This window comes from Pinus tabuliformis, chromosome 9 (assembly GCF_031772625.1).
Source record: "Pinus tabuliformis cultivar Carrire ecotype Pingquan chromosome 9, CPIR1, whole genome shotgun sequence".
Taxonomy (NCBI): domain Eukaryota; kingdom Viridiplantae; phylum Streptophyta; class Pinopsida; order Pinales; family Pinaceae; genus Pinus; species Pinus tabuliformis.
Window position 1 is genome coordinate 1,759,529,968 of NC_142307.1, and position 26,581 is coordinate 1,759,556,548.

Consider the following 26,581-nt stretch of genomic DNA (forward strand, 5'->3'; position numbering starts at 1 on the left):
GTTTCCCTTTAGGGGATGTGAACACCTAATAAGATTGTTTATTATTCACTTTTACATAGGGAGGTAACATTATTACAAGCTTAAAGCCCCAAATTTTGAAGGGAAACCCATTACGAGATCTCAACGTGCCCCTAATTAACAAGTTTGGTTCATTTAGATGCACTAATGAATTATTGTACCTGATGGTGAGGAAACACATTGGATCTTATATGTAATTGGCAAGTGGTTTCATCATGCGCTAACCAACTTAAATGTGCCCCAAGGGGATGCGTTGAGAACCAACATCATTTCATGCCATGGGCACCTTCGACAATTTGTTCATTGCCCCACATTATTCACGAGATGATGCACTTGGACCAACATGCTCCAATTGGCTTAGTATGATTATGGCAATTGATCCAAGGCCCATAGGAGGTTTGTCTCACCTTTGAGACTTGAGAGGGAAAGCACCATCATTAGAGCCCTCATCTGGAGCAATGCACAGGCTTTTCTTTTATCTAGAGACCCATGAGACCATTATTTGTGCCCCAACCCCACTTTGAAGCCCCAGATGGTGTATTGCTTGGAAACCAAGGAGCCATCCCCCTGTTCAAGATTTATAGAGACCTCTCTCACCTCTTGGAACAAAAAGGACACAACGTGGCCCTCCTATGGCCTTACATCAACATGACATCACCATTTCAACTAGCTTTTGGAAGACTAATTCATAATTTGAAAAAGCTACTTAGTTAGCGTGTGACCAAGGCATGCTCTTGCACATTATTTCAATACTTTGGGGGCTAATTAGGCTAATTCGACTTAGTGAGACTCATATAAATAGAACTCACTCTCATTTGTGAGAGATCATCATCATACTTGATTTAGTTATCTTGTAAAAGAACTCACTTTTCCTTTGGAGCTATTATAGACTCTTTTGATGCATTTTGATGTGTGGAAGATGATTCGCTTTTCTTCTTTGGAGCTTCTTCTTGAATGATGGATGGATATATTGCATGTCTCTTTTTAAGTGCTTGGTGTTATGAATTTTTTCTTTGAAAGTTGTTTAATGTATGGAATTGATGCTCTAGAATATGTGAATTTGTGTCCTAATTGTTGAAGATTAAATTCAAAAAGCTTTTCTAGTAGAGTATTGTATATGTTATCCAATGCAAGGCATGTAAAGAATGTTCCCTAGTGAATGAATGTCTTTGAATTCTTCATGAAACTCCATTATATTTTGAAGAGGGTAAATGTTTGAAATTAGTACCTATGGAATCGACTTCGAGCCTCCTTAGAAGACATTTTATCTAATCTTAAGCATCTCAAGGCTCCATTGCCCAAAGGACTAGTGACTAGTCCAAGGATTTTGGAGATCAAACAACTCTTTCTCCATATTTTCTCCTCCTAAATTTCAGTCCCCTAAAGGTAAGGCTGAAATCTAAAGCTTGTAGTGAAATTTTAGGGAACTCAGGTTCTAGGCTACCTATGCTCCAAGTTTGGTGGACATCCGCCTGAGTTTCATCTATAAAATCTCTTGTCATAGGTGCTACTCCAAGAGTGAAAACCTACGTCTTTGTCTCTCACCGTGGGGACGTCTTTGAGGGTTGTACAAACCTAATATTCATTGGAATAAATCATAAGAAGCCTTTTCTTCTCTTGGGCCTTGACCTTGTGAATACCTATGAAATTTTAGGGAGCTCAAGTTCTAGGCTACCTATGCTCCAAGTTTGGTGGACATCTGCCTAAGTTTCATCTATAAAATCTCTTGCCATGGTTGCTACTCCAAGAGTGAAAACCTAAGTCTTTGTCCCTCGCTATGGAGAATTCTTTGAGAGTTGTATAAGCTTAGTATTCATTGGAATAAATCATAAGAAGTCGTTTCTTCTCCTGGGCCTTGACCTTTTAAATACCTAATACCACCGAAAAACCTCAAAATCCTAGGCCTTGTGGCTTCATTTCTAGGGTTTTTCCTAGAGAGCGGTTCCCTTTTTTGAAGCCTCGTACCTTTATTGAGCCTCTCTTCGAATGAACTCTAGTCCATCACCTTGAACCTTCAAGCCTAAAATATATATTATAGGTGATCATAATAATACCAAGACTCCTCCCAAAATATATATTATAGTTGATCATAATAATACCAAGACTCCTCCCATCAGTGAAAGTCCGTAAAGATTAGAGGGCTTTTGGCTATGGTGATAGTGGGTCATTGTCCCATTGTTGTCACTTAGTCTAATAGCACCATTTGGTAAAACAATCTCTCTCTCGATATATATATATATATATATATATATTGAATATCACATGTCAAATGCAATATCAATATTATTTTGAAATATATCTTGTCAATTTTATATTGAGTAATAAATACAAAACAATTATAGATAAAATTACAATTTTTTTACTTTCAATTACTTGTATAGATATAAAATTAAAATAAAATTTAAAATATTTTATTTATGACTTACAATAAAATAAAATAAAAAAAAAATATATATATATATATATATATATATATTACCATTTTTTAATGTCAATATAAATATCATTTTATTATTTTAAATGTTGCAATACAATATCTCACTTATTAAAGCATTATTGTTTCTTTGGTTTATTTAAAATTAAAAAAATACTTTACTGCTACAAACCATACTTAATTTGAAAGAAAAAAAAAAAAGTGCCTTGCTATTTCATAATAGTTTCCCAACTTAACAATGATTGAGAAAATTTAATTATAAAGTAGTAGATTATCTCTTCACATCAAATTTAATTATAAAGTAGTAGATTATCTCTTCACATCTTTTAAATTAAAAGGTAATGGATGGATTTTGTTAATTAATATATACTCAACAAAGAAACAAATAAAACATTCAAACATCAGATAATAAAATAAAATAATAAACAAAACCCGGAAAAACGAAAAAAAACCAAAGAAAAGATATTACCAAAAAAATAATTAAGAAAAAATAAATAAAAAAACATTCAAACATCAGATAATAAAATAAAATAATAAACAAAACCCGGAAAAAGAAAAAAAACCAAAGAAAAGATATTACCTAAAAAAATAATTAAGAAAAAATAAATAAAAAATAAAAAATAATCCGATGTAAAATATTAAAATTGTATATTAATGATCAAACAGTTAATTAATATCATTATATTCCGTCATTTCGGATTATTGCCTCGAAAATGTGATAAAAGATTTGTCGCTTAATATCTTTAATACATTTTATTTGAAATAATATTTTAATTTTTAAGTTTGATAATTAATATATACGTATATGTTTTTGATAAGCTTAGACAGTATCACTGGCTGGATTTTTTCCTGCAAAAATGAGTATCCATAATGGTAAAGTAAAAGAGAGAGGATTGATTACGTACTTAAAGAAAGAGATCTCAAAGAAGAATTCCATTGGAAAAAAACATTTCAAAAAACTAGCCAATAAAGGTAAAAGATCTGAGACTACAATCTCTGATCGGTGCTTATTCTAATGCGAGGTAACCTGCTGCAGAACAAGACAAAAACATGATGACAAGCTTCAACCACATTTACAGAACTCTAATAATGCCTCCTGTATTCATAGTAGTAAGTATGCAACATCTGAGAAAAAAAAGATGCCCTCTGCGATTCTTACGAAGATTGTGTCCTCTTCACAAAAATTTGGCACTATAAATAAAGAGATATTACAAGCTTCTACCACGTGTACAGAACGTTAGTAAAGCCCTCTTGTATTTATGCAACATCTGAAGAAAAAATAGATGACTTCGGCCATTCTTACTTAGAATGTGTCCTCTTGCAAGTTTAGAGTTGATGCAAGTACTCACACTAAGTACTGGAACCTCGAAGCCACAATCCACTACCAGAGACGAAAACTGATGACCCCAGCCAATCCAACTACAGAAGGCTACTGCACCATCCATCAAGTAGCTAGTAGCCATCATTGCATTATGCAACAATGGGAAGCCGACTGTCAATTCAAAGAAACCGCCAAAAATAGGTTGGATGAAACTCTTCTAGGAATTGTAGAGTTCAGTCATGGAAGGAAATACCTTGCAGCAGAACTCTATCAGACCCCATTTCACAACAATCCATCTTACCAAATATTCTTGCTTTTACAAGAAACAGCTTTCCTTGATATACGGAATACCAACACCATGGGTTTTGTATCGTATCTGCTTGTTTACACTGAATTCTTCCAAGAAAAAAAATCAAGTTGAATTGAAATAACATTCTAATCACAGTTTTTCTACAGTTATAGCACCATGAAAATCTTTTTCCTGCAAGTTACGCAGGTACTCCATATTGTAGCTCAAAGATGCCACTCCAAGCTGTTTGTCAACATCAACATAGTTGTGTTCTTCCAAATGAGGTAGGCTCAATGTCGATTCCCCACCTTTCCGATATCTTTTCAAACCACAATTCTGTGTGTTTATGCAGCAAGCCCGACTGCTAGATTCATTTCCTGAATAATTAATCCTGGGCATGCACATCTTGCCTTTAGTTCCTGATGCTTTCACTACCTGTACATTTGCATTGTCAACAGAACCCACCTCCGATTCGTCATCGTCACTGTCAATCTTATCAGGTGTAACTCTGTTTTGAATGCCTCTTCGTCTCAAAACAAAAACATTAAAATAATAGCTAACCAACTCCTCAATCTTTCTTGAAGGTAAGCAGGTTGGCAGATAGTTCCAGAAATTCTTTTCAAGCGAGGCCGGATTTAATCTGACCAAAGCCCAAAACTTGCGCTCCTCTTCCGAGCTCCATGATTTTGAGACACTTTCTCCCATATCATCAAATCTCCATGATGAGAAAGCAACACCTAATTCTTCCTCAAGTTTCTCCCTCTCCTCTTCCACATGCAACCTAACACATTCTATAGAACCTTGTACGGAACAAGAGCACCTATCAGATCTCCCCTTCCCAATTCTCTCCTCATTGACTACTTCACGGTCTTTCATGGGCCAAATTGGGTTAGGTAGCCACCTAGAACCATCCATGTTCTCATTGAAACTGTAATCTTCATTCATGGCTTGAATCTGTGACTGCTTTGGGAGATCATTCCAAACAGGTACCTCTGCCTGGAATTCTGGTCCTATTGAAACCTTTTTCCTCGAGATGTGCTCGAAACTGCTAAATCCATAACCTGCTGTGACATTGAGAATAGTAGGCAATTTTTGAGAATGTTGTTCCATCTGATGACGGTCAATAGGGATTGAAGAAGCCATGCCGCACCGTGTATGAACACCAAGCAGAGATGAAGCTACACAAGAAGAGGGACAATGTGCTAGTTGATGGAAGTCATTTACCGGCACAGGCATTTCGTTAATCATTTGTATATCCAAGTCTTGGCTCTTGGCCTCTGCAGGCTCCTTGTCATAGGTTGGATAAATCTTCTGTTTCTTCTGTACAGAAAACAATGTGAAAAAATTATTACAAGAATCAAATAACTAAATCTCTTAAGTACAGATTTAAAAGAACTGAAGGTAAAAAAATTAATAGCACATATTTTTGAAGCAAGAACTGTAACCCCTGCAAAAAGGTGCCTTGAAATCCTCAAGATCAGAGAGGATATGTAATCGCAGAAATCCGTATCTTATCTCATTAGACTCTTTTCAACTTTAAACAATGTAAATGTCTTGTGATTTAAAGGCATGCATGCTGCCTACCAGAGGTTTGAGAAATTGCTCAGGTTGTTTCCCTAATTATGAAAGACGAAGATTATTAAAACCCATACTGAGGCAGAAGCCCTCTGTAACAAATGTTAAAAGTCCAGGCCTTAGAAGGGATTACCATCGGGTTCTACAAAACGGGAATCAAAACTGTCTTGGACATTTTCAATTCAAATACAAGAAACTGGGATCCATGGCCTACGCTGAAGGAGAAGTTTTACTTCAAGCTGAATAACACAGATAAATTAGTCCTTGATCATGTAGAGTTTATTCAAGGGAGTAGTCTTTAACGCGACTTTTTGAAAGCCTTTTCGGCGATTTTTTCCGGTGAAAATCCGGCAGTAATTTATTGGAATCCAAGTTTGATAGCTAATTTCTGCACAATGAAACCGTCCCAGGGGTTTTTCAGGGTGCTGAATCCGAATATGCAGTTAAAAAACCATTTTAACTGCAACAAATCATGATTTCATCTCAATTTCTTCCGCCGGATTCCGTCACCGGAATCTCAAAAAGTCGCATTATAGACAACTCTATTCAAGAGCCTTTCTTATGAATCGGAATTTTTCTAAAGCTTTTAAAAGTATAAGCCATCTCATGGATATCAGATTGGCAGAAAAGCTCATTTGGGATGTCCACCTAAATAAGCTATGGAGGCTTTCATCCAAACAATCAACCTGACCCTATAGATTTAGAACAATGTGGAGCAATTTTTCCAAGTCTAAGAAGGCTTTCCCTCGTATCTCATCTTGGGAAGCTTGGCTATCGGCCATTGTTTCACTCACCTGGCATCCCCATTCAAAGTGCCCTTTCTCCAGTGAGCTAGAGCTTGTAAAACAATTGTTTTGGTTCCATCTTTCAACGGAACTACCAGGCAATTTGAAAGTAAGGAAACAGGTTTTCTTTTTTTGGGCTCCTCCCTCTTATGAGGCGCATTTCTATGCCATCAAAATCATCCAAGATTTGCACCCACCCTCGTCCACATCCCACTCCCAGGTGTTGAGAAGGGGTATATTAGAGCCAGGTTTCAACATTAATACAAGTCCTGATCTGTAAACTAAAGTCGATATTCCACGAGACAGCTCAAAACAACCTATCTTAGAATGCTACAGCAAATACTATGAGTTAACACTCTTCTGTGAAGTGATTGCCTATGATCAATTATAATAATAGAAGCATACTGCTTTTAATACGGAAAATTGAGAAAATAAGAGAAAAGCTATAACAGTAAAAATAACACGTCATTAACATTATAAATACAAGATGTACCCCGGAGAAGCCCTTGAGGGTGTAAACTCTAGTGAGAAATAAGGACTGAGCATTAAAATAAGAAACAAACTAAACAAAAAAAGGCTCACTATAAAGCAAATGGGCACTCTGGATTAATGATCTGGATTGCATCATTATACTATTTGCCATCTATCTTGATGTTTTCGAAGTAGAAAAAATGGAGGAATCAGCTTGCAAGGTCATTTTGACAGCAAGACCCGTTTTGGGAAAATGGGGATTGAAATCATCCAAAGGCATTTTGAGGCACCAAAGAGCACTTTGTGGGGTCAAAACTTTCACTTGCTTTAGCTCAAACCCCTTAACACTGGCTTACACTCAAAGACATTTCCAACAATGCAAAAATCATGTCAATCAAAGCTCATATGCAAAAATTATGCCTCCCCGTTAGTTGACCTACCATGTTGACCACCATGGTACAAGAGGATGCCATGTCAGCCCCCATTACTCACCCACATGGGGTTAGCCACTAGAGGTCTTTGAATAAGATTCTAGAAAGCCCAAAAACATAATTCTAATTGAAGGTTTGGGAGGTCAAAACCGTACCCCTAGATGGCTATCGAGCTACATTAAATATCGAGCCACTAGAAGAACTCGGGGTTCCATTCTATGTCATTGTATTTTGTTCCATAGTTGAGCAGAGCAATTAGGAGTCGTAGTTTAGAGAGCAGAACAAAAGGAGATAAGATTTTGTAGTAACCTTACCAGCCACATACAGTACCTCTTTCTTTATATTTGCATATTTCCATTCTAGAAAAAAAAGAGCAGTGGCCTCACCTTCTAAGTGGGTTTTCTCCTATATAGATTTCCCAAGGTAAATCTTATGTTTATTTGTGCATGGTGTGTGAATATTTTTCTATTCTCTAATTTTTGCATTTTAGCAATTTCATACATTTAAGCATAAAAAAAGTAATTAAAAAACTTGAGCTCTAAAGGAAATTAACCTTCACAATAGACATTTCAGTGTTTTATCATAGTTGTTGTGACAAACTATTTCAGTGAAATATCCGTAGTAATTCATTGATCATATTGGTATCAAAGCAGTTTTCTTTGGGGTATTTTGTGGGAACCTGTAGGGATCCAATAACCAGTTTAAGAATAAAGTCACAGAAGCCTATCCATGGTCAATGAGTATATTCACAATAACCATCAAGATCCAGAAGGAGAGAGATTTGTGAGGGTCGAAGCACAAGTTTCCCACATCAATCGCAATATGAACCTCCTCATGGTAGCTCTAGCAAATAAGCTTGGACCCTTCAAAGAAGTCAAAGATTCCAATGTTCCACCAAGGTTCCGGGACGAGGGGGCGAGGGAGCGAGGGGGCGCGGGAGCGGCCTATGCAAAAGCTCCCTACCATTTTTTAGGAAACGTGGGGGAGCGTCAGGGTCTTAAAAATTTATAAATATAAAATATAGTTTATTAATTGAGTCCACTATGACAATTTGGGTTGAATTGAAAAGCTGCAAAGCATGATGATTGATATGAATTCCTGGAGCAAGAAAGCAATGAATTTGAAAATTTACACAATCCTTCTTAGAAGAAAACTTAAACAAAGAGAGAACCGTCCTTCTTAGAAGAAAACTTGAACATAGAGAGAACTCAGAACTATAGTGGATTATGTATAATGATTTTGAGAAACTGGACTTCTAAGTTCTTGACATATTAGTTAGGCAGGAAGTAGATTTGCAACTGATAATATTAATATATGAATAGCCTATTTGGCAATGCTTCCATAGGACTAGCCCATAGGTCTGATATACCTTCACAATTCTGTTTTAGATACTGCTAACCTAGAGAAAAAGTATAAAAGAAATCATTTTTGGAACTTGGACTAAACGGAACTTGGATGCTTTTTCCACAGGTAAAGACCATAGGCCTAATATGGTAATAGGCTGACTGTCTATTGTTTATTCAGTTCCCAGGTAACCATTGCGACAGCCATAACCTTGTGCCATAGATTTTTCCATCGGCAATAAAAATGATAGACATGTAAGTGGAAGTTACTTTCTTCTTTTCATGTTGTTAGATTGCTTAGTTAGTTTCCATTTTACAGATCCTGCTGGTTTCTTTCTTTGAGCGAATGTTTATTTTGAACCCTTTAAGTTCTCATGGGATCAAAATTAGATGTCAAGGCAGAATTTTGAGAAATCATATAGGAAAGTAGTTGGGTGGCTGGTGGAATATTAACATTCTGTATTTTAATCAGGTCTTATTAAGTTATTATATCAACAATATTATATTTCAGTCAGGTCTCATCAACACAACGCATGGTAGTCAAGGAGGCAGTCTTTCAAGTTTTTACAAGTCGGATTTTTCACCCATACTTGTGGTTAATTGGTTCCTGGAAACAAAATAGTCAGATCCACTTTTCAAAACATGTGACAATAGGCTCTTTTCCTAAACCTACTATCACCATGAACAGGGCCCATATTGAACCGATTCAAGTTCTTGGTTTTCCTAGCTTGCACTTTCAACAAATTGTATTAATTCACTGACTTTTTTTAGGTAATTTACCTTTTGTATACAATTCCTAATACAATCAATAATGATACAGACACTGTTTATTAAAATCTGAACAGTGAAATCCAACGCTGTGAGTGGAGCGCTCAGCGAACTTGCAAAGGTTGTGAGTGTGTTGTTCATGGTTCAAGGTGCCGTTTTTATAACACGAAACAACGATTTTCACCCTAAATGTTAATTAACTCTTAATTAAAGATTAAGTTCAACATTTAGTTAATTAAAATGGTTTTTAATGCATTAAAGGTGTGCCACGTCCCCTCACGTCCCCTCTCGTCCCCCCACGCCCTCCCACGCCCCCCCACGTCCCCTCTCGTCCCCCCACGTCCCCCCACGTCCCCCTTTTTGGAAACGCCCCCTCAGGGAAGGGAAACGTTTCCCTGGCACGTCCCCCCGAGTTTCCTCCATTTTGGGAGCGTGGGGAAACGTCCCCTACTCGTCCCGAAGTCCCCGGAGCGCGGGGGTGCGAGGAAACTAGACCCCTAGGGGGGGGGGGGGCGAGTCCTCGTGGAACACTGGAAGATTCTAACTCAAAGATTGGATTAAGGGGAAATGCAGAGATAACAAAGACCTCGAAAAGGAGTTGAGGAAAGAAATTGAGAAAGAGAAACCTAGTTCCAGTGCCATTAACCCTTCACAATTCCTACTCAACATAAAAGCGAAAGTAGGCATAAACCCATACCAAGGTGAGATCGATGCATTAAAAGTGAATCACCAGTTACAGCAACTAGAGGTTAATTCTAGCATTCACCATACAGATGAAGAACAAAAGATATCAATTGCCACACGAAAGTTAGAGGGCCATGCTTTAATATGGTGGGAAATGTGAAATTTCCACGAATTCGCCACTTGTTAGCAATTTATTTGCTTACGGCAAATAACAATTAAATCAATTACGAATTCTTCACAATAAAAACGATGTGGAATTATAAATTGGAACTGAAAAATAGATGCACACAGACAATAAAATTGCCACCAATATTTTTGGACTAAACGTCCACAGAAAATTCCTAAAAGGAAAACTAGTGCATCAGATGAGGGTTTATTTTATTATGCAACAAATATAAAGAATTACAATTGTTGACCATCTTGGCTTAGCTCAAACAATTTTTCTCAATTGGAAAATATACTGGGGAAATATTTTCCATCACAGCAACTCTCCCCAACAAACTTGTACTTCCCAGTTAATTCACACAACTAGACTGGAAATGCGCACTAGCTGCTCAGATGAGGTTGATATGCCTCTGGAACTCCTCTAGATTAGTCGTCCTGCCTGTCTCTGCCTTTGCAAACAATTTGCTAGGCATCCTGTGACTTTATCCCGTTACTAGCATCTGAATCGATCCCTCCCCTGACAACTTGCACTGTAAAATTGGGCAACTCACATTACAGAATTCAGCCTCCCTACAGGATAATTTAGCATTCCTTCCTTGATTCTAGAAACTAGAAAACCAACTGAGAATTTCTCCAAATATTCTCCCTTCTGCAAACCCCTGCTACTCTCCTTTCCCTGGCTCAAACTGCGCCCTCACTAAAAACTGCAAATTGAATACCTCAATCTACCTTACTCACAATGATCATGTTGATGTTATCCCCAAGCTCTTCGTCTTGCTCTTATAATCTTCTTGTTGGAGTCTCAATCGCCACGATTTGATCTCCATCGACGGCTAAGATCAATTAGACTTCATCAACAGAATTCTCTGGAGAAATCTCGAACAACTTTAATTAATTAACTTTAATTTACGACTTTTCCAAAGTTAGACTTAGAAAATAATTTGATTATGGCAAATTAATTTAATTAAAGTGTTTCCCAAGCTTATCTCTCAAAACCTTTTCTGGGTTTTGGAGATCTCAAGTTCCTTGGCCTCTTAGCATCAGAAACTAGAACACATGTCCAATGCTACCATATCCATCACTAAAACTAACACTCCCTCTTAGCGAGGAAGGTGTTCTCCACTCTCAACTCCATTATCCATTCTACTCATCTCTCTTGATGAACAGCTTGTAGTTGGACTGGGCCACATCGCTGATGTCTGACATCTGTTGTACCTCCTTTCTTCACATCTTAAGGTGATCGAACTCCCTGTCACTGAAAATCACTGTGAACAAAAATATTTTGGCAAAAATTGTTCACCATGCTACTGTGCATACTTTGATTCCCCTGCTAACTCTGTAGCTGAATCAAATCTCGGATCTCACACTGTTGATACCCCTGCGTTGTTGCCACTATATTGCCTTTGCGTTGTTGCTACCATTGCAATTGTGTACTGATCTGCTCAAAACCTAAAGATCACGCTGCCATAGGGTTGCTCTCTATGAAGCTAGACTCCTAAGTCTCAAACTCATGTTGATCTACTTTGTCCCTGCAGATGGCTCTACAATTGTCCCTTGATTCTATGACTGCAACTAGTTCTGCACTGTCTCTCGAGTACCTAACTGCAACTAGCTCTGCTCTGCACTATCCCTCGAGATCTGACTATGCCTTGCTGACACCTTAACCCTCTTGCTACTCTGACTGTGAGCTCCCATAGCAAAGGAATTGATCCAAGTGAGCAACGACTAGATCTAATCTAGACTTCTGGTTGTTTTCCCATGGACCCTGCCCCTACTGTTAATCTAAGGCATCATGCTCCTCCTCCATCTAGAGGTATAGCTACTATCAATGCGAATTCCTCCAATTTGGAAGTCAACTCATCGATCTCTGCCAAATTTGTTGTCTGTTGCCCCTTCTTGTCCTCTTCTTCCTTCTTGGACACTAGGTGACGTAATGACCAAACTCACCACATCTGAAGCACTTGACCTTCCACAAGTCCTTCTTCGTCTTCTCTCCCTTTGAGTCTTGTCCCTAACTGGGACCCTTCTTCATCGTTCCCTTACTTCCAAGGGCTACGTTTTCTTCCTCCTTTTCCACTTTCGATCCCTTGCTACTGCTCCTTATGGTACCTTCTACGAGACTAAGCCTTAGCTACTCCTAATTGAAGTCTCTCCATAGGCGCTCCCATCCTAGAAGTGTGTCTCGCCCAGAAATAACTTGGATGAATGTACGCCACTCCTTGGAGAACCCGTTGAGTGTTGTGCAGACCAGCTCACTATTTGAAAGTTTCTCTCCTATAGCTGCAAGTTCATCTCTAATTCCTTGAATCCTGGTGAGGTAGGTTGTAAGTTTGTAACATCCTCGCCCTTTTGCATTCTGACAGACCTAAGCTTCTCCTTGAAAATTATTAGATGGATCCTCATACAGCTTCACAACGACATTCCATATGTCCTTTGTTGTATTTTTCTCTGCAATATGTGGGACAATGCTATCCCAAACTCCATCTAGGACCATTCTCTTGGTCTTGGCCATCTCTTTCTTGAAGGTTGCAAGTTGTTATGGATTTGGCGCCTCAGCCATGACCTTTTTCACGAGCTCCTTCAAGCCATGCTCATTCAATAGCAATTACATCCTGGCTTTCCATTTGCCAAAATTAGAGGCTCCATCAAGTTTGCCCTGATCTTTGAGACCTGTTGTGGCCATCTCTGCGAAACTCAAATAAACTAGAGAACTCCCTGCTGGAAATGCGCAGATCTGCTCCTACAATTGCCTCTGGTGTCCTTCCCAAGATTCACACTGCCTGTTGCTTCTACTGGGTAACTTGCTCCACCTCCCAGAAGTCCTCCGAAATCTGGCACACGCACCGCTAACCCTGAAACACATACTTGTTGCACTGACAAGTCATATGCGATATTCTGCTGCTAGGAATCACAACCTCCTTTCCTGCTACTAGAAAATTGGAAACCCCCTCAAAAATAAACTAGAAATTTTGCTTGTGTGCTTCTCTCTTCTTGCCTTGCGCGGATCTACAACTACAAACCCCTGCAAATTTCTGTGCCCAAATCTACTCTACAAATCACTGATTTGCTCACGAGAAACCTCTCTTTGACAAATCCACTGCCTGTTGCTACTGCTTCTAGAGCAAATCGAGCTTTTCCTTCACCTTGAACTGGAAATCGGTTTTCTTGCCCCAACGATTCGCGTTGCCTAGTTCGCCTGCGCAGATTTGGAAAAATTATGCTCAAATCTTCCTCTAAAACTACACAATTTCTCTTTCCTCAATTCTAAGCCTCTAATCTGATAAAAATGCTCTAATACCATGTGAAATTTACACGTATTCACTAGCTGCAATTTAATCTTCTGACTTGTTAGCAGTTTATTTGCTTAAAACAAATAACGATTAAATCACTTATGAATTCTTCACAACAAAAAAGTTGGGGTATTATAAACTGGAACTTAGAAATAGATGCACGCACACAAAATAAAATTGACACCAATATTTTTGGACTAAACATCCCCAAAAAAACGTCGAAGGGAAAATCAGTGCAGCAGATGAAAGTTTATTTTTTTATGCAGCAAATATAAATAATTAAATTGTTGGCCTTCCTGGCTCAGCTCCGATAATTTATCTCAACTGGAAAATACACTAGGAAAATGTTTTCCCTTAGCAACTCTCCTAGCCCCTCCCCAGCAAACTCGCACTTGCCAGCGAATTTGCACAGTTGGACTAGAAACGTGCATTGCTTTCTCAGATGAGTTTGATTTGCCTTTGGAACTCCTCCAGATGAGTCGTCCTCCCTGTCTCTCGTCTGGAAACAATTCGCTAGGCCTCTCGGGACTTGATTCGGGTACTAACAACTAAATCGATCCCTCTCCCAGCAACTCGCACTGGAAAACTAGGCAACTCACAACTCGCACTGGAAAACTAGGCAACTCGCACCGCATAATTCGGCCTCCCTGCTGGAGAATTTGGCCTTCTTTCCCTAATTATGGAAACTGGAAAACCACCTGAGAATTTCTCCGAAAATTTTCCCTGCTACTCTACTTTCCTTGGCTCGAACTGCGCCCTCACTGAAAACTGTGAACTAGGTAGCTCGATCTACTTGACAATGATCATGTTGATGTTATCCCCAAGCCCTTCAACCTGCTCTTATAATCTTCTCGTTGGAGTCTCAGCGGCCATGATTTAATCTCTATCAAGAGTTAAGATCAATTAGACTTCATCAATAGAAGTCTCTAGAGAAATCTCAAACATCCTTAATTAATTAACTTTAATTTACCACTTTTCTTAAGTTAGACTTATGAAATAATTTAATTATAGCAAATTAATTTAATTAAGGTGTTTACCAAGCTTATCTCGCAAAACCTTTTCTAGGTTTTGGAGATCTCATGTTCCTTAGCCACTTAGCATCATCTGCGACTAGAACACTTCTCCGACACTACCATATCCAACACTAAAACTAACAAGAAAGTCATACAAAAACACTTACATTGGAGAGTGATATGCAAGAAACAAGGTGGGAGGACTTCAAAACCATTATTAAGTCCCAATTCTATCTTATCAAGTATGTAGAGGTCCAATAGATCCGGTGGCACTACTTCAGCTAGAGGCAAGAGAAGAATGTACAAGAGTACACCATGGAGTTCAAAAAGATGGTTATGATGCATGGTATCTCTCCTGAGAACCCAGGTGTGCTCCTTAAATACCTGGGGGTGTTGAGAAACCAAGTTGCTAGAAGATAATGATTGATTTCTCTTAACTTGATAATTACTTGTGAATTGTGTTGGTTTCTTATTTATTATATTCTTTTATTCAACAAGTAACTATACAAAACTTCAAATCATAAAAATCCCAAAGAGAAAGAACATAAGAAATTAGGCTCCAAGCCAGGGCAAAACCCCACAAAGGGAAAACACAAAAATCCTTATCTTATAGAAACATATCAAAATGAGATATCCAAGACCCAAGACCAAGACCAAGACTGCTACAAAGACCCAAGTCAGCGCTCCTTCAAGTCAACTCCTACAAGTCAAAGTCTACAAAAGTCAATGTTGGTCAAATTCACTGAAATCTGGTCAAAATCATAAAAAATTTGAGTCTATAGTGGAGGCTGAATTTCAGCCCTGTAATAGCCTCAGAAAATTGCAAGAATTTTGCACATGTGAACAAAATTAGGGCAAAAAACTTATATTTTCTCTCTCCTTTGACTTTGGTTGTCTTTCTTTTCTTGGCACAAAAATCGATGTGTTGTGAAGATGAATGAACGTATCCCTAAGAGGTCGAGTTGACTCATATATATACATGTCCAGGAACGTCAAATAGTTGCCTCTTAGGCGACTTGTCCAAGGAGAGCCAACTTGGTCTTGTGTTGACACTTCGACTCAAAAATAAAATTCTTTTTCTTTTTCTTTTTCTTTCAAAAATCCAAATGGGACTTGACTCAAATACATTACTTTTCTATAAGCATGAAAAACATGCTTTTACCAACAATAAAAATAATAATAATGAATATAATAAATATGTTGATGATAAAAATTACATTTTATTACATTATGAAAACCAACACTAGTTAGATTTTCAACACTCCCACTTGACTAAGGAGGTATTCATAATGACACAACAGGTACTCTCAAGTTGAGATATTCATATAAGAACGGATTTGGATTGAAAAGCATCAATGATGATTTTCATCATCATAGCCAACATTGTCAAAATAGCAAGGTCTTGACTTACAAACTCTATCTCTCCATTAGGTCAAAGCACAATGTTGGGAGGCATAAATTTGGACACCACAGACTCTCTAGGCACATACCCCACCCAGGTGTTCACCAAGTATGTCCTCACAAGACTATTTCCTAATCCATTGTCACAATATTTGACACCAAGAAATATCGGTCCTCAAAACTATTCTTATCTTGGATTAATATACTTGACGTACGGAAGTTAATCCTAGTCAAAGTACAAATCCTCAAAGAATATCGGTCCCATATGCTTATCCAATCCACCATTCTCTCTATCAGTGCCTTTACTAGGCTTATGGTTGTTAGTCATGGCAGTAGTACATGACACATGGAGAATATGGCGCCCACCCTGTAGGAATTTACAGAGTAAGTTCCTCAAATAGAACACCAAAGGACACCACTCACAAACAGATCACAGATCAATACACCAGTATTCTTGATGTGGTTAAAACCCTCAAAGAGGGAAACAGTGCACGACCTGAGCCAACACGGCCACTTCAGGCAATTTATTAATAAAAGAATAAAATTTACATAAGCTTCTCTCATGAACGGTCACCCTACAAATGACCCTCCATGCTCTTTAAATAGAGATCATGGACCAATCGGGTGTTAAGCCACAGATCAAGTGTCGGTAATACCGGGGAGAGACTGAAACGTCGGATCACTACATATCGTGACCGTCAGACTGTAAGTTACAAAAGTACATAGTAAAGAAACACACTTTACCTTACTTTACACTAGACCAAGTTATACTTAACTATTTCCTATGTGACGGAATATCTTAACATCCCCCCTTAAGAACAACTTGGGATAGGATTGAAGGATGTACAAATATGACACAATAGGAGAAGGAAAGAGGCATTAGAGCCTATCACCCCTTAGTGACAACTTCCTGAACTCCAACCATAAATCGAAGTTTAGTAAACTTCGCCTTTGTAAAGATATCTGCAACTTGATCATCGGTTGAACAATATTGCACTTCAAGAACATGGTCATGAATGAGCTTTCTAACGAAGTGCATGTGTAGTTCAATGTGTTTGTTGTGTTGATGTTGCACTGGATCTTTGCATAGTTGAATGGAACTTTGATTATCACACCAAAGTGTAGTCGGATGTTGCTGCTGAAAGCCAAACCCTGACATGATCTAACAAAGCCACAGGGATTCCTTACTATCTTCTACAGTGCCACGATACTCTGCTTCTGCTGAAGAAAGAGAAATGGCACTTTGTTTCTTGCAAGACCATGTAATAGGTCCAGAACCAAGAGTGAAGACATAACCTGCAGTATACTTCCAATCATCAGGGTCACCAGCCCAATCGAAATCAGTGAAACCAACCAATAGAGGAGATGCTTTTGCATTGTAATGAATCCAAAATTGAACTGTACCTCGAACATAACGAAGTATTCTTTTAGCTGCTTTCCAATGACTTCCATGTGGGTTTTGCATAAACCGAGCAATAAGGAACGAAAGGTCAGGACGAGTATGGGTCAGATACAAAAGTTTTCCTACAAGCTGACCGTATAATGTAGCATCAACTTCAGGGGAAGTACAAGTGACTGAAAGTTTGGCTCCAGACTGAAAGGGAGAAGGGGATGGCTTACAGTCTTCCATGTGAAAGTGGCGTAGAAGATCACAGGCATAATTGGACTGGGAAAGGGACATACCATCCTTGGATTGCAAGACTTGAAGACCAAGAAAATAATGCAAGTGTCCTAAGTCTGTCATTTCAAACTTCTTTTTAAGGCTGGATTTCACATCACTTATAAGGTTGGGATCACTACCAGTAAGAATAAGATCATCAACATAAAGAACAAGAATGATAAGAGACTTACCCACTTTCTTGGTGTAGACAGTATTGTCAGAATGACACCTAGAAAAACCAGTATCTAAAAGAAAGCTATCCAGTTTGGCATACCAAACCCGAGGGGCTTGCTTGAGACCATAAAGGGATTTCTTAAGCCGACATAAAAGGCTGGAGTCTGTTTGTATAAAGCCAGGAGGTTGTTCCATATAGATTTCTTCATGCGAGTCCCCATGCAAGAAGGCAGATTTAACATCCATCTGATGGACTTCCCATTTAAAAGAGGCAACAAGGGAAAGAACAAGGCGGATAGAGTTCATTTTGGCAACAGGTGAGAAAGTTTCAGTATAGTCAATGCCTTCAACTTGTAAAAAACCCTTAGCAACAAGACGAACTTTATGTTTATCAACTTTTCCATCTGGTCCAAACTTGGTTCTGTAAACCCATTTGCACCTAACAAGTTTTCGTCCCTTTGAAAGAGGAACAAGATCCCATGTATCATTTGCCAATAATGAACAATACTCTTCATTCATAGTTGCGTCCCAATCTAGATGGCCTGAAGCTTCTGCAAAGGTGTCAGGATCATGATTCGCTGAAGCTTGAGCTAGTAAAGAAAAGGCTCTATCGAACTGAGAATGTGTACGTCGCTGGTCTATAGGATCACCTGCAAGAGCACCTACTGCATCCCGAGTAGCACGGACCCATTTTGGAAGCTGATGAGCTTAAGGAGGATCCTGAGAAGGTGGTGGAGGATTGTCATCCTCGCTGTCATCATCTGAAGAAGAAATATTTTCAAAAGTAGAAGGGATGGAGAGAGGTGGCACATTCACCGAACTAAGCTCGTAGGCCGATATATTTTCAGCAAACTTTACATCTCTTCTAATGATAACATTTTTGGACTTAAGTGGAATAAGTCTATATCTTTTAACATCTTCAGAATATCCAACAAAAGTACATTTTTCACTCTTAGGTTCTAAAGCTTTATGTTTCTCATCTGGAATATGGGCCCATGCTTCACTTCCAAAAACACGAAAGGGACTTACATCTAGTTTAATTGAGCTCCATGCTTCTTCTAGAGTGATATTCTTTAAAACCTTAGTAGGAGTGCGATTTACTATGTAATTTGCACAGTTAATTGCTTCTGCCCAAAAATTAAGACTAAGTCCTTTAGATTGAAGCATACAATTAGCCATTTCCTTTAAGGTGTGATTCTTCCTTTCAGCTACACCATTTTATTGTGGAGTATATGGAATAGTATGTTACATTTGAATTCCATGCTCAGTGCAAAAGTTGATGAATTTGTTGTTAACATATTCTTCGCCATTATTAGATCTTAACTTAAGAATTTGATGTCCAAATTGTTTCTCAACAAAGGCCTTAAAGGCCAAGAACATGTTAAATACTTCACTCTTGAGTTTTAAGAAGTATACCCAAGGGAGTCTGAAGAAATCATCAATGAAAGTTAAGAAATACTTGTAGCCAGAGAATGAAACAACTGAAAGTGGACCACATAAATCACTATGCACAAGTTGTAAAGGGGTTGAGGCGTGCCAAGAGGCATGTTTTTCAAAACTATCCCGATGATGTTTTTCGAGTACACATCTGGAACAAACACCATCTCTGCAAGATACCATAGGAAGACCTGTCACCATATTTTCTTTACATAGATTTTGAAGGGAGCAATAGTTTAAGTGACCAAATCGCTCATGCCAAAGTTTTCTCACTTCATCATTATGAGGAACAAATATCGACGGAAGTGTTGATGACCCAAAGTTGTTAAACTTATACAACCTTGTAGAATCATCAGCAATGTCAGTAGCTAAAATCTGTCTAGGATCTCCTAGGTCCTTAATTACAACATCGTGAGGTGAAAATTCAACGGTTTTACCTTCAACTGAATGAGTTATCTGATATACAGATAGAAGGTTGCAAGATAAGGTTGGAAAGCATAGTACATCATTAAATTGACCATTGTCTAGATGAATAGTTCCAGTCCCTACAACACTAAGAAATTTGTCATCACCAACATATATATTTTTTGGTGTTACAATCATTTAAAGAAGAAAACATGGCTTTGTTTTTGGCCATGTGATAAGAAGCCCCACAATCAATGAGCCACTCATGAGAATGAGAAGAAGAAGATACATATAGTGCATAACCAGACCGAGATGCTTGACAACCACATGCAAAAAGTGTTATTCCTGAAGATGAAGTTGAAGTTGAAGAATGATCTAAATGGATGTTATGCTTCTCCATTGTTGCTTCCAAGGCTTCCATCTTCTTAAAGCATTTCGATTCTAAGTGGTCATCTCAATTACAAAAGTTGCAATGTCTATCAGTCTTCTTCCCTTTGTTTTTATTTGCCTTATCATTTTGTTGAAATGATTTTTCATTTTGAGAGTGAAATTGCTTAGGACCCTTGTTTGGTTTAGGACCATTCTTTTTAAGACACTGCTTCTTAGGATTCTTTGAATTTGGTTGCTGCTGGGCGGCTAAGGCTTTCTTAGAAGAGTTTCCAAGATTAAGAACACCAAGATGTAAGAGTTTTTCTTGTTTTCTTATTAAAGAATCACAAAAGGCATCAAAAGAGGGGGACTTGTAGTCTTGTCCTTAAGAGATAAATGCTTTTATAGTAGAATGGAAGGTGGAAACAAACACAGAGTGGGTTGGTCCCAACTTAGTAAGAATGGAATAGATAAGACTATCATCTTCTTTCTTAACCTTAACACCTTCCAAAAGAAGTCCAAGGGTCTTGAACTTGGAGAAAAAATCTTCAATGGAAGAAAAATTATTGGGGTCCAACATAAGCAACTCATTTTTGAGTTGATGGGCTCTAATCTCATTTTTAATTCAAAAAACTTTAGTAGGTGTTTCACTGCTTCATTATGGGTATCAACTTCTGCAATATGGAATCTAAGGTCTGGAGAAATAGACATCTCTATTAACCCACGTGTTTGATCTTGCCTATTTTCCCATTTGGCTGCATTATCTTCATCTTTAGGTTTAGTTTCTTGGCCTGAGGCTATTCTATAAAGACCTTTACTTCTAAGTAAATCCACAATGTAGAACCACCATTGGAAGTAGTTGGCGTTGTCAAGTATAACTTGGCATGGACTTTCCATTTTAACATAAATTGAAGCTGTAGATGCTGAAACTAAGTGTTCCAATGGAAAGATCTCGAAAAATTAGGCTGATTCAAAAAAAACGGCTCTGAAAACAGCTTCCAGATGAAGAAGTTATGGCTTTTCGAAAAAAAGTTGTTGAAGATGTCGACAAAGTGCGTGAATGTGCGGAAGTGAATGATAATGTTATATTTAAAAAAAATCTCCCCCTTTTCCAAACTTAATCTAATTAGCTCACTTTAAAAAAAAAAATTATGTGACCCACTTTTATAAATAAATGAAAGTCACTTTTATAATGGCACTTTATGAGCTACCCACTAAATTGTAACTTAAATAAAAGATAAAAGGACTTTAGAATTATAAGTAACTCACTTTTTATAATGGGTGAAACCACTTTTAAATTTAACTTTAAAACATAAGTTAAATGTGCTTTTTGAAAAAGTAACTCAACAAAAAGAAAGACTTGAACTCAAGACCTCTATTCTCATAAAGTAACTTTGAACCAAGTGAGCTAGTTTAAAAGGTTCGTAATTTTTGGAAAAGAGGAAGGGATTTTATTTTTATTTTTATTTTTATTTTTATTTTTTAGTCACTGAAGCTTTGGGGTGCGTGCTTACTTGAAAAAACTCTTTTTCCCTACAAAACAAAAAACCACACAACCCAACACGAACATACAAAAAAAACAAACCTTATGGCTTGAAGTTAGCTTTTGCCAAAAACTAAATATTTTCCTCAATGTTTCAGATTTTTCGAGATCACACTAGGGCATGGCAGAAAAGAGCATACGCATGAGAAATATCCTTCCTTTTTGTTTCTGATTTGCCCAGATTGCACAAAGTCATGGGGCAAAGAGCATACGCAGAAATGAAAGGTTTAGATCCAATAATAAAAAACAGAGAGATAAATAAACCGATTTAAATAGAGAGATAAATAGCTAAAACTGCAAATAAAGAATGTATACCTCCAGATCTTAAAATTGACGTAGCTAGGCCTACTGAAAACCTTTTCGCGTGAAACGAACGGGGTTCCTCACTGGAACAAATGCTCCTAACACAATAGTGCAGTCATCTCCGCCTAAAAGCAGTGAGAAACAGTAGATCTAGGAAACGACAGTCAAATGCATTTGTACAGACTTCTGATTTGGATCACCAACGGATACGGCCCTCAAATAGCTCCGATACCATGTAGGAATTTACAGGGTAAGTTCCTCAGATAGAACACCAAAGGACACCACTCACAAACAGATCACAGATCAATACACCAGTATTTTTGACGTGGTTAAAACCCTCAAAGAGGGAAACAGTCCACGGCCTAAGCCAACGCAGCCACTTCAAGCAATTTATTAATAAAAGAAATAAAATTTACATAAGCTTCTCTCATGAACATCCACCCTACAAATGACCCTCCTTGCTCTTAAATAGAGATCATGAACCAATCGGGTGTTAAGCCACGGATCAAGTGTCGATAATATCGAAGAGAGAATGAACTGACGGATCACTACATATCGTGACAGTCGGATTGTAAGTTACAAAAGTACATAGTAAAGAAACACACTTTACCTAACTCTACACTAGACCAAGTTATACTTAACTATTTCCTATGTGTCGAAATATCCTAACACACCCTCACTCCCTCTCAACTAGGGAGGAGATATCCACAAGCTTAAGCTTGTCTCAAAAATACCCATCCTTTTTCATAGAAAGGAACATTACCAATACATCAGCGATTTGCTTCGTCAAAGAAGACATTACTACTTCACAACTTCATCTTGCATTATGTCACGAATCATGATGCACTTTAACCTTCCTGGTTCTCTGACAATCATCACGTAGACTTGATTAATATCAAAATTGACTCCAACATGTCATTAAGTAGTTCTTCAAACATTATACAGAGTCATACTACTTCCAATTGATCGTACCAATCGCCACGTCTTTTGCCTCTATTGTGCTCAAAAAATTGCTACGAATTCTTCTAGGAAACCACACCAAATCTAGTAGTATCTCTTCTTGTTACCAAATCAATCAATGTTTCTGTAGATCCCAAGATGTAAGGTCCTTCATGTCAATTTCTGCTTCTAGCTCCCTTTGATATCAAAATTACTTCTTTTGCATAACAAAATCTAGCTTCCAAGAAATTGTTTATCAATAGTGTCAATATCTGTCAATGATGTGATCAAGGATTCGAACCAATCAGTTGTTGGATCAAAACTCTTTAGGGATGTTGCCATAAATCTGTAAACTATCATCCAACCTTCTTAGAAGAAATTTTTATAATAAGTATCTTTTAACTTTCTGCCCAAGTGTATATCTGAATCTTCATGTATCATGTTCTTCCTCCAACTCCCTTTTAAGATATCATCTATAATCCATAAGTCCCTTTTAGACAAGGGATTGCAAGGTGTTCATGAAACTCCTTTTTCATCTGAGGTAAGTGTACTTCTTCCTTCCACACTGCCATTCAATTGATTGTTTACAATATATACCATTAAATTTCCTAGATTCTTCTTGTAGAAATACTTTTGCTTTGTCCTTCTAGTTCTTCTATATGATCTGCTTTTGAAATGCCTTGTACTAGAAATATTACTTGACTTATTGTATGAAGTCAACCTTTTTTCTCAACTGAAGAAATCGTGCCTGGAGCAGCGCTCAGGCATACATAGTCCTGCCCAGAATTGGACCACTAGACCTGTGTGTACCAAACCTCCCCACTTATCCATTGGACCAACTTATGAAGTCAACTTATCTTCAATGAAATTTAAACGAATATCATGTTGGAGAAAAGTTGCATATTGACCTTGACTTTTCTATTGTTCTGCTTCTATCTATAGCCCTTGCTTGCTAAATGATATGATGATTGCTTCTAAATCTTCATGATTTTAATTGACTGTAGAACATTGTGACTGTGGAACACTGTGTAGACAACTCTATCTCTTCAAGACTATATGCTTCCTCTTGAAAGTTCATCTTCATGACTTCATAATTTACGAATCCAAAAAGCCTTTCATCCTTTAAATGTAAGTGTGAATACTACTCTAACTGCCATCTTCTAATAAGAAAAGAAAATGAACTTGCTTGCAAACCTGGTACTTGTTGTATTCTTCAATAGTAGAGGTCCTTCTTGTCTTCGACCTTGGGTTTCTTTTCAGCTCCTTCATCTTCTGCTATATGTGCTTCATTTCTTTCCTTCCTTTTATTGTTCTTATTATTCTTAGGGTCCTTGGGACAATCTCTCTTATAATGTCCATATTCATTGAAACCAAAACATTGAACTTTAGACATATCCCAGTTACCACGAGACTACTTGTTATTCTTGTTCTTGTGATGAGATCCAAATCTTCCAAACTTTCCAAACTTCTCCTTCGATTTAGCAGCAAATGCTTGAGAATGTTCATTATTGGGTTTTGCATCATCTTTAGCCTTCGACCTTGTTTCTTCTAAAACACATAGAGCCCAAAGTTCTTCAAAAGATGGAGCATCTTTTCTTGCATAAATTCCACTTGCAAAACCATTCCAAGTTGGAGGTAGAGCATTGAGCCCTGAAGTGATTAATTCAGAATCTGAAATGATTTCTCCAAGTCCTTGAAGTTGATCCTTTATTTTTTATATTTTCACAAAGTATGAGGCCACATCTTCATCTTTTGACATTCTTGTTCCATAGAGTTGATTCCTTGGAGAAATTTTTGGACCAGTAGTATTGACAAAATATAGTTTGACCCATTTATCATAGACTTCTTTGGATGTGGACGAATCTGAAACAAAAGAGATGAGATGATCTTTGATAGATTCAAAGAGGATTCTTTGAGCCCTAATTTCTCCCTTGTTGTATTTGGCTACTTCTTGAGCAATATTCTTGTCTGGTATTGGAACACTTCCTTCAACAAATTGCATGACTTCATATTCTTTAAGAACTAGATCAATTATCTTCTTCCAAGCCTTGTAGTTAGAAGCTCCATCAAGCTTGTTGCCTTCCTTACAAATAGATGTCATTTGGCTACGAGGATTAAACATAGAGTATAGTAGAGTACTTACTTGTCAAAGAAGGAGAAGTTGAAGTAAGAGTGCCTCCAAGAATGCTAATGAGAGGACAAGGGTGTTGATGAGAACTTGATGATATTTCCAAAAGCCTTCAATAATATCCTTGAGAGAGAGATGGTTGCTATGAGAATGTTTTCAACAAAAATATCTTCAAGCCTTCTTTGGAGAGATAATTGTTGCAATAGAGTCTTCAAGTATGCCAACAATTTGTGATCTTTCAAACTACCTTCCTTTCACCTTAGCTCTGATACCATGTTCAGAAACCAACTTGCTAGAACCTAATAATTGATTTCTCTTAACTTAGTGAATTTTGTTGGCTTCTTATTTCTTATATTCTCTTATCCATCAAATAATTATACAAAAATTCAAAACATAAAGATCACAAAGAGACAAAGAACAAAAGAAATTCAGCGCCAAGACAGGGCGAAAGCCCACAAGGGGAAAAACCTAAAAATCCTTCTATTATAGAATCAGATCAAAATGAGATATCCAAGACCCCAAACCAAGACCAATACTGCCACAAAGACCCAAGTCCGGCCTCCTCCAAGTCACCTCCAACAAGTCAAAGTCAACACTAGTCAAACTCACTGAAATCTAGTCAAAATCACAGAAATTTTGATTTGTAGTGGAGGCTAAATTTCAGGCCTGTAGTAGCCGCAAAAAATTGCAAGAATTTTGCACATGTGAATAGAATTAAGGCAGAAAACTTATCTTTTCTCTTCCTTGACTTTGGTTGTCTTTTTCTTTTTTTCCTTGGCACAGAAATCGATGTGTTGTGAAGATGAATGAACCTATCTCCAAGAGGTCGAGTTGACTCATATATATACATGTCCAAGATGGTCGAACCGCTGCCTTTCAGGCCAACTTGTCCAAGGAAGGCCAAGGGCCAACTCAGTCATGTGTTCACACTTTGACTCAAAAATAAATTCTTTTTCTTTCAAAAGTCCAAATGGGACTTGACTCAAATACATTACTTTTGACTCATAATAAATTCTCTTTGACTCAATTGACTCTATAAGCACGAAGAACATGCTTTGACCAAAAATAAAAATAATAATAATAAATATGTTAATGATAAAAATTACATTTTTCTACATGATGAAGACTGACACTAGTTACATTTTCAAAAGGGGGTCTACATGGCCATCTATGAAATCAAGTGATTCTTTTCAAGCCAAGGGCAGTGAACAAGGCATGTGTGGCACACTAACTGGAAGACATAAGCCACAAGAAAAGGTATCCAACACCAGGAAGCTTCCAAGGAGGGGAATAAGAAGCGGAAAGGAGGGGGATGATAAGAATACGGTAGCCGCCACACATTAATGCAAGGATCCCAACAACCACTGTACCATTGCAATATTGATAGTCACACTAAGGAAAAGTGATGGAAACTACATCCAAAGCTAAACCTGTAGAAACGCAAAATGCAAAGAAAAAAAATCTTCTAGCCATAAATTTGAGCTGTCAAGTCAAACGCAACTCCAATGTGGATGAGAAGATTGTCTACATATCAATGCAGAAGGAGGTGAATCTGAGTAGCCTTCATCACCAAAAATAAGAGATGACCAAAATCTTCCACGTCAAGATCTAGGTCAAGAAAACCATGGTAGATGC

The 26,581-nt window shown here is 37.7% G+C and overlaps 1 protein-coding gene across 1 annotated transcript in view; it reads right to left on the minus strand.

Moving 5' to 3' along the window:
* Positions 1-4,087: 4,087 nt before the first annotated feature.
* LOC149155798 (AT-rich interactive domain-containing protein 2-like) overlaps positions 4,088-26,581 on the minus strand; it is a 100,732-nt gene continuing 78,238 nt past the window's right edge. Inside the window, exon 2 of the mRNA XM_089444526.1 lies at positions 4,088-5,382. Coding sequence (XP_089300652.1) covers positions 4,213-5,382 — 1,170 coding nt within the window. The 3' untranslated portion in view covers positions 4,088-4,212. The remainder of the gene's footprint in view (positions 5,383-26,581) is intronic.